Source organism: Arachis hypogaea, chromosome 9 (genome assembly GCF_003086295.3).
Source record: "Arachis hypogaea cultivar Tifrunner chromosome 9, arahy.Tifrunner.gnm2.J5K5, whole genome shotgun sequence".
NCBI classification, from domain to species: domain Eukaryota; kingdom Viridiplantae; phylum Streptophyta; class Magnoliopsida; order Fabales; family Fabaceae; genus Arachis; species Arachis hypogaea.
The window spans coordinates 119685344-119695118 of NC_092044.1; the positions used below are offsets into that span (position 1 = coordinate 119685344).

At 32.6% G+C, this 9775-nt stretch overlaps 1 protein-coding gene across 1 annotated transcript; it reads right to left on the reverse strand.

Moving 5' to 3' along the window:
* Positions 1-3260: 3260 nt before the first annotated feature.
* Positions 3261-4833, reverse strand: LOC112712665 (vacuolar protein-sorting-associated protein 33 homolog). The gene is given in 7 exon segments (XM_072203723.1): positions 3261-3444; positions 3526-3720; positions 3909-3944; positions 3947-3991; positions 4115-4154; positions 4223-4405; positions 4619-4833. Coding segments are annotated over 6 exon segments (534 nt in total). The 5' UTR covers positions 4276-4405; positions 4619-4833; the 3' UTR covers positions 3261-3279.
* Between the last annotated feature and the right edge of the window lie 4942 nt (positions 4834-9775).

Genomic DNA, 9775 nt, shown 5'->3' on the forward strand with positions numbered 1-9775 from the left:
TATATATATTATTAGATAAGTAAGTTTCTAAAAAACTTAATTATATGATATTAGCTCTAAAAATATAATTATAAGATAAATTAGCGTATTTTTAAAACGATAAAAAAATTAATATGTCTAACAAAAATAATTCTTGAGAATTTTTACAAAACAAAAATTTATTAGAAAACAAAATTTTTTAATATGAAAATTTTTTAGGACTGGTTTAGATATTTAATCTAGATCTAACAGGTTTTTGGTGCTTTTCTATTTCTAATAATGTAAAATTGTATGGCTGTAAATTTTTATTGTATTTTGGTTAAATTATTTTCTTAATTTTTATAATTTTATTAAATTTTTAGTTATACATTTATAATTTAAAATTTTGTAACTTTTATATTAGCTATTTTCTATTTAATCCTCATCAATAGTTATCTTAAAAAAACTTATAATCCTAATTGTATAACTCATCTTACATCAAATATAAAAATAAATACTTCAATAATATTTCATATTATTTTACACAAAAGTGATTAGTAAATATCTAATTAAAAATTTTTATTTAATATAAAAATTTAGTCGGGAATTTAGTAAAATTATATATACTAATAGAATCACTAAACCTTATCTTTATTGCTGTATCAATTTTCATGAGTTAAAAATATAGATTTAGTTTATGCCATTTATTTTCACTTGTGGTTTTTTTTGACAGATGTGTCTAAATTAATATATGGGGTAAAGTATATTTTTTGTTCTTAAAGTTTGACAACAGTTTTAAAAATATCCTTAAATTTTATTTTATTTTAATTTTGTCTCAAAATTTTTCGATTTGCATCAAATATACACCTAATGGCTAATTTTTCAAAAAATTTAAGATTGATTCAACAACAATTTCATAAGAATAACCCCTCAACACAAACAAATCAAGCATAATTTTCATGCATTATTGTTATATTCGTCTTAAATCTTTTGAAAATTTAGCCTTCAAAAATATATTTGATACAAATCGAAAATTTTTGAGACAAAATTGAAATAAAATAAAATTTAGGAATATTTTAAAATTTTTATCAAATTTTAAAAATAAAAAATATATTTTATTCTTAATATATGTAGCTCACTTGGAATTTAGATTTTCTTGATGAATGATGAAGGACGTCGCCCAATTATGTGGGAATTGTTGCAGGGATATATTTCTAATTTTCTCTACAATAGATGCTGCTGCAACTATAGAATTTTGTGGTTTGAATGCTTGAAATACTAGTTGAACTTGTCTAAGCTCGGTTCGATTTATTTTGGAGTTACTAAGATAATATTTAATATCATTTCTTCTGAATATTGTATCTATTCTATCTATTCTATCTATTTATTTTATCTATTTTATTATATAAATATCATATTTTTATATTTAATGATAAAACTAACATATTTTTAAAATATTTTTTAATTTGTTTTTTTAACTTATTAAATTCAATTTGTTACAATCAATATTAACTAATGGATTTAATTAAATATTTAAATATTATACAATTTATTATAATTTATGTTAATCAATTAATTGTAATTCATTATATCAATTAATTAATTGATTAATTTATTAGGTATATAAGAAAGTTATTGTTCTGAGAGTTACCTGAAATGGTGATTTAGGTCTGAACGTGAGGTCCAGACTCCTTCTAAGGCAGCATCCAACTTGTTCTAATGCCGAGGTGCCGTCGTTCGAGTTCGTCGTGAGAAGGTAGGGGTAGTACCTGCAAGAGACTCCGATGCTTAATTTAATAAAGGCTTTAAACAGGTTTTTAGTAGATTTAGACTTGAATATACCGAGGGGTGTCAGTGTATTTATAGTAGAAAGATAACCACCTTTTTTTAGGAGTTCCACTTTATTGGTGGACAGTCGTTCCCTTTATCTTGAGAGTTTGTTTGGTCTATCTTTTAGGAGAAATATAAATAGTATGAGAGATTTGGAGAGGCAGTTACTTATTTAGATAAGTGGAACTGAACCTCCTTAACGCATTCAGCCTCTTAGAAGGTCAGGTGAGTGGAAGAGGCCACCCTTGAAGGGCCTTTATCCTTAATGGGCCTAGACTGCATTTGGGCCAGAGTATGAACTGTGTCCCTACTTAAGTTTGAGCTTTCATGAGGTCGGACCTAAGCATTTATGGCTCTAGTCTCCATTGTCGGGTATGCCGCCTTCAAGAGGTTGGGTACTCGAGATGTTTCAAAATTTTGAAACGTTGCCACTTTAATGACATGGCGAACGTTACCCGGTAGTTTTCTGAAAATCCACGCGTGGCTTTAAAGAGGGGTGCAAAATGTCTTTTTTGCCCCTTGTTCATAAAAGGTTAATCTCTTCCCTCTTTTTTCTTTTCAGGTGCTGAAAACGCTCACCTTGCATCGTTTCCTTCATCAAAAACCCCTTCACTCTTCTTCCTTTGTTCATTGCTTTATACTGCATTCTAAGTCAGCATTTCTTCATCTTGAACCCATTCAAAAGTTCTCGTTTTGCTTTTTCGAAGAGAAACGTTCGTGTTTCTTGCTGTTTGACGTGCCTCTTTACTTCTGCATTTCATTAAGGTTGGTATTTTTATCCATTTTTGTTCTATTACAATTGCTATGGGTACTTGTATTTGCCTTGGATTTTGAATGATCATTTAAAATGTTGTTGGTGATGGGGGTTTTGTATTTCCTTTAGTATTGTCACCTCTTGTTTGTTCTTGAAAACTTGTTGAAAACTGTTCGCTGCTTGGGATTTGTTGCTAGGGACTTTGATATGGTTATATTATTCTCAAATGGTGTCGCTTTTGCTTGGTTGGAAGCGACATCATTTCTGTGTTCGGAATTTGATGATGATCCGCTGTGTTTATGAGATTTTATGAGAAATGTTGTTAATTACTGGTGTCATTAACAATGACCTGACTTCTTTGTGACTATTGTCCAACTTTCCGACTTGTTGTGACGATTTTTTTGTGTGTGTTGCATTTGTAAGTATAGCCTTAATGTCTCGCTCTGTAATTTACAATATGTTGACCAAAGTTTCCTCTCACTTAACATGGGTAGATATTTTTGTTCTTACTCCTGTTCTTGTTATTAATAGAAAGTATGTCGGAATCTTCCAGAGGCACCATAGGTTGTGTGAAAACCGGAAAGATGAGTGAAACTATGAGATAGTGGTAGCTGATCCCGAGGAGAGGATATGTTTTCTCCCATTGGATAGGTCGGAAGACAATTTCAAAGCAAATATTAAATGGAAGACAATTTCAAAGATGATAAATTATAACTCATAGGGACAACAATACCAAATTAACTCAATAGATATATCAGGAAGAGCAGAAATGGTAATATCCAACAACATACTTTGTAAGCAAGGTCAAGCTCAAATGATAGTACATCCTCATCCATTGGTACAATATACAAGGGATACTCCCCGATTGTAACCATGTTATGTAATTTCTCTTCCTCAAGAACCTGTTCACAAGAAAATATAATTATTTTGTATGGTAGGACAAGTATACTAGTACAACATACTCAAGTTAAGGGAAAACACACTTTCTCACAAACAACAGTGCGGCGGGGGACAAAATAAACATGATATTCTCTTTGTAGTCCTTTTGATTCGTCATGGTGAATATTAGAACATATATGTCGCATCAAATTAGGCTGAGATCGCACGAGGTAGACCACTTTGGTGCAGTCAGTTTGAATGTGGTCAGCCGAAAGATGCCGCAATTCAACTCCATGCTCCTATTTCACCGGTTCAACACAACCTCTCAGTATACAATAAAACTATCCAATCATCTAAACAACAAACTACTACTTATAAAAAAATTCCAACTATCTTCCATGGGCAAGAATGATTTTCTGAAATCTAATACAATAAATATGTTCCGTGTAAAACTTGAATAGAAGCAAAAGACAGAAAATTTAATTACCTTGAGTAACGATGTCTGTATGATGAGAGAGAGAGAGAGTCCCCTAGCTTCAGATCGATAACCAAACACTTCTTCCCTCGAATCTAAAACAAGAACGACCACAAGCAATTTACAAAGTCAATTTGTTTTTTGAGTGCCATCACAACAAATTGCAGTCAAAACCAAAAAAGGACAAAAAAAATTGGTGGGAATTGAGAAACAGTTACGTTCTTGAGGATGTTGATGAGCTCCTTTTGGGATTGTTCCCTGAAATATAACCATATAAATTAAAAATTTAGAATTGTTATCAAATAATACTTTTAAAAGAGGTATACCTGATTGAAATGAGATTGATGGGGGCATTGTCCAGGTTGGGAATCTGAGCCATTGCAATTGGAATGAAATAAGCGGTTCAAAGAGAGTTTCAATCGAAGCGCATCTTACGCTAACGTACACCCGCAGATCAATCACTGATAACACTACTCAACACTAAGCTACTTTAGCCTGAACTGCGAATCCTGTAATAAAATGTAACAACTTCACCAAAGGTACTTACTTCCGCCAACTCAACCTATAATATGGAGTACAGAAAAAAAAATCAAAAATAAAAAGTGTATCCCCTTCGACTTTAATTTATGTGCTTTTAGACCTGATTTTTCTGAAATTACCATGGTCCACACGGGGATAAAAATGATCACAAACTCAAATCCTATGGAAGAAAAGATAAATACCTTGCTGAGAAGAGTTCATCAATTGAAAAGGAGAGAATGGCTCCTGCTGTTCAAGCTTGTTCGTAGGTAGGGAAACACGGTAGCCGATCAGCCTTCAAAGTGAGCGGTTGAGAGCAATCGCGATCTCACAGTCTGGGAGCTCTCTCCGGCGACGGTGGTGACTGAGATCAGCTTTTTTTTTTTTTGGTATTCAACTAACATCAGCTTTGATGCCATGGCACTTGTCTTGGTTAGCAGAAATGTTTGTAGTATTTTGGGCCTCTTTAGTCTGGGCTTCTAGCCCATTCCTCCAACCAAAATGAAACAAAAATTAACGGCCATGTCTTTCCAACCATAAATATATATTGATCCAAATTAGTCATTTCGGTAATTTTTTTTTTACTCTTAAATTCGATACCGTAAAAAATAAAGAAAAAAACCTCTTAAAAGTTATTAGTTCTCTGTTATTTTAAATCAAATATATATATATATATAAATATATATATATATATATATATATATTATTAGATAAGTAAGTTTCTAAAAGACTTAATTATATGATATTAGCTCTAAAAATATAATTATAAGATAAATTAGCGTATTTTTAAAACGATAAAAAAATTAATATGTCTAACAAAAATAATTCTTGAGAATTTTTACAAAACAAAAATTTATTAGAAAACAAAATTTTTTAATATGAAAATTTTTTAGGACTGGTTTAGATATTTAATCTAGATCTAACAGGTTTTTGGTGCTTTTCTATTTCTAATAATGTAAAATTGTATGGCTGTAAAATTTTATTGTATTTTGGTTAAATTATTTTCTTAATTTTTATAATTTTATTAAATTTTTAGTTATACATTTATAATTTAAAATTTTGTAACTTTTATATTAGCTATTTTCTATTTAATCCTCATCAATAGTTATCTTAAAAAAACTTATAATCCTAATTGTATAACTCATCTTACATCAAATATAAAAATAAATACTTCAATAATATTTCATATTATTTTACACAAAAGTGATTAGTAAATATCTAATTAAAAATTTTTATTTAATATAAAAATTTAGTCGGGAATTTAGTAAAATTATATATACTAATAGAATCACTAAACCTTATCTTTATTGCTGTATCAATTTTCATGAGTTAAAAATATAGATTTAGTTTATGCCATTTATTTTCACTTGTGGTTTTTTTTGACAGATGTGTCTAAATTAATATATGGGGTAAAGTATATTTTTTGTTCTTAAAGTTTGACAACAGTTTTAAAAATATTCTTAAATTTTATTTTATTTTAATTTTGTCTCAAAATTTTTCGATTTGCATCAAATATACACCTGATGGCTAATTTTTCAAAAAATTTAAGATTGATTCAACAACAATTTCATAAGAATAACCCCTCAACACAAACAAATCAAGCATAATTTTTATGCATTATTGTTATATTCGTCTTAAATCTTTTGAAAATTTAGCCTTCAAAAATATATTTGATACAAATCGAAAATTTTTGAGACAAAATTGAAATAAAATAAAACTTAGGAATATTTTAAAATTTTTATCAAATTTTAAAAATAAATAATATATTTTATCCTTAATATATGTAGCTCACTTGGAATTTAGATTTTCTTGATGAATGATGAAGGACGTCGCCTAATTATGTGGGAATTGTTGCAGGGATATATTTCTAATTTTCTCTACAATAGATGCTGCTGCAACTATAAAATTTTGTGGTTTGAATGCTTGAAATACTAGTTGAACTTGTCTAAGCTCGGTTCGATTTATTTTGGAGTTACTAATATAATATTTAATATCATTTCTTCTGAATATTGTATCTATTCTATCTATTCTATCTATTTATTTTATCTATTTTATTATATAAATATCATATTTTTATATTTAATGATAAAACTAACATATTTTTAAAATATTTTTTAATTTGTTTTTTTAACTTATTAAATTCAATTTGTTACGATCAATATTAACTAATGGATTTAATTAAATATTTAAATATTATACAATTTATTATAATTTATGTTAATCAATTAATTGTAATTCATTATATCAATTAATTAATTGATTAATTTATTAGGTATATAAGAAAGTTATTGTTCTGAGAGTTACCTGAAATGGTGATTTAGGTCTGAACGTGAGGTCCAGACTCCTTCTAAGGCAGCATCCAACTTGTTCTAATGCCGAGGTGCCGTCGTTCGAGTTCGTCGTGAGAAGGTAGGGGTAGTACCTGCAAGGGACTCCGATGCTTAATTTAATAAAGGCTTTAAACAGGTTTTTAGTAGATTTAGACTTGAATATACCGAGGGGTGTCAGTGTATTTATAGTAAAAAGATAACCACCTTTTTTTAGGAGTTCCACTTTTATTGGTGGACAGTCGTTCCCTTTATCTTGAGAGTTTGTTGGGTCTATCTTTTAGGAGAAATATAAATAGTATGAGAGATTTGGAGAGGCAGTTACTTATTTAGATAAGTGGAACTGAACCTCCTTAACGCATTCAGCCTCTTAGAAGGTCAGGTGAGTGGAAGAGGCCACCCTTGAAGGGCCTTTATCCTTAATGGGCCTAGACTGCATTTGGGCCAGAGTATGAACTGTGTCCCTACTTAAGTTTGAGCTTTCATGAGGTCGGACCTAAGCATTTATGGCTCTAGTCTCCATTGTCGGGTATGCCGCCTTCAAGAGGTTGGGTACTCGAGATGTTTCAAAATTTTGAAACGTTGCCACTTTAATGACATGGTGAACGTTACCCGGTAGTTTTCTGAAAATCCACGCGTGGCTTTAAAGAGGGGTGCAAAATGTCTTTTTTGCCCCTTGTTCATAAAAGGTTAATCTCTTCCCTCTTTTTTCTTTTCAGGTGCTGAAAACGCTCACCTTGCATCGTTTCCTTCATCAAAAACCCCTTCACTCTTCTTCCTTTGTTCATTGCTTTATACTGCATTCTAAGTCAGCATTTCTTCATCTTGAACCCATTCAAAAGTTCTCGTTTTGCTTTTTCGAAGAGAAACGTTCGTGTTTCTTGCTGTTTGACGTGCCTCTTTACTTCTGCATTTCATTAAGGTTGGTATTTTTATCCATTTTTGTTCTATTACAATTGCTATGGGTACTTGTATTTGCCTTGGATTTTGAATGATCATTTAAAATGTTGTTGGTGATGGGGGTTTTGTATTTCCTTTAGTATTGTCACCTCTTGTTTGTTCTTGAAAACTTGTTGAAAACTGTTCGCTGCTTGGGATTTGTTGCTAGGGACTTTGATATGGTTATATTATTCTCAAATGGTGTCGCTTTTGCTTGGTTGGAAGCGACATCATTTCTGTGTTCGGAATTTGATGATGATCCGCTGTGTTTATGAGATTTTATGAGAAATGTTGTTAATTACTGGTGTCATTAACAATGACCTGACTTCTTTGTGACTATTGTCCAACTTTCCGACTTGTTGTGACGATTTTTTTTTGTGTGTTGCATTTGTAAGTATAGCCTTAATGTCTCGCTCTGTAATTTACAATATGTTGACCAAAGTTTCCTCTCACTTAACATGGGTAGATATTTTTGTTCTTACTCCTGTTCTTGTTATTGATAGAAAGTATGTCAGAATCTTCCAGAGGCACCATAGGTTGTGTGAAAACCAGAAAGATGAGTGAAACTATGAGATAGTGGTAGCTGATCCCGAGGAGAGGATATGTTTTCTCCCATTGGATAGGTCGGAATGCCCTTTCTTTTACGATGATTACTTTTTTTACTAAGCTAGATGTTAGGCTTCCTTTTTCCGACTTTGAGATTAATGTCCTCTGTACTTGCAATGTTGCTCCTAGCCCACTACACCCTAACTCATGGACTTTTCTGAAAATATACCAACTCCTTTGTCGGGAATTGGATATCCGACCTTCACTGAAAGTGTTCTTCTATCTCTTTGTGCATACCAAACCTTTCAGTTCTAAAAAATTAGGTTAGGTTTCTTTCTGAGCTGTCTAGGGGAGGAAAATTTTTTCTATTTTAATGAGTCTTTTCACGATTTTAAAAATTATTTTTTTAATCCGAACTGTTGAGGATGCCCAACCTTTCTTCATTGACAAGAACGATGAACCCTTTTTACATTGTATTGAGAAGAGAGACCAATAATATCCAAGTATAATGTAGATGATTTAGATGAGCTCGAAAAGAGTGTAGTTGGCTTATTTCAAGAGTATTAGGGATGGCCTCCCTATTTAGACACCAAAAAATTCTTACGAGATCACAGTCAACTCTAGTCCGAACTAGGTAGCCATCCTTTCTTTTACTTATAAATTCTTGTTGTAAAATTGTGTTGGCGGCTAATGTGTCTTTATTTGTAGAAAAAATGGCTCCTAAGTCGGCTGCCATTAAGACACTTCGGGCCACCAGAAAGAACGTTGTGGCTCGGGACATACAACTAAAAGAAGCTGGTGACGCTGTTGCCCGGTCTTCTCCCTCGAAGTCAGAGTCGGGTGCCTCAGCTTCGTGGAAGGTTATACCCATCCCTCCGTTTCGGCCAATTCTCTTTATCTCCGCCACTGATAGTGTTGTGGCCCGTCCTCATCCTTCTTCCTTCGAACCGAATCCCAAAAGGTAAAAGACTGCAGAGTAGGAAACCATATACGACAGGGGCTTTGATGGGCTTGCATGGAGCGAAAAACATATTCTCCCTCATAGCCATATTAGTATGGATGATGTGTCCCTCAAAAACCATCTTCAGCTCCTGGCTCGAGGTAGAATTCGGACAGCAGGCGTGTGTGCAGCCTTGGCCAAAGAGTTGGAGAAAACTTTCCTTAGCGCCACCCACAGCTCCTTGATGGCTACCCAAGTCGAGGTGGTTTCATTGGAGGAGACAAAAAAGGAGCCTGAAGAGGAGAGGGATACATTGTTATTCGACTTGGGCAAAGCTCAGGCCAAGGCAAAACAGGCGGAGACGGCTTTGGCTATGTCATTTGAGAATGAAGGCGGAGGAGAGCTATACCCGTGTCTTCGGGGGCAAGACTCGACCGAGTGGATGAGCTGGCTAACGTTCGGGACAAATATGCAGAACTCGAGGAATATGTGGCTGAAGGAATGGATGAAATGTTTGCAAATTCAAATGCCTAGTTTCAAGTTATTACTGCTGAGACGGACCTTTCCTTGATCAGCCAATATAATATTGTAGTAGACAAAAAGATCGG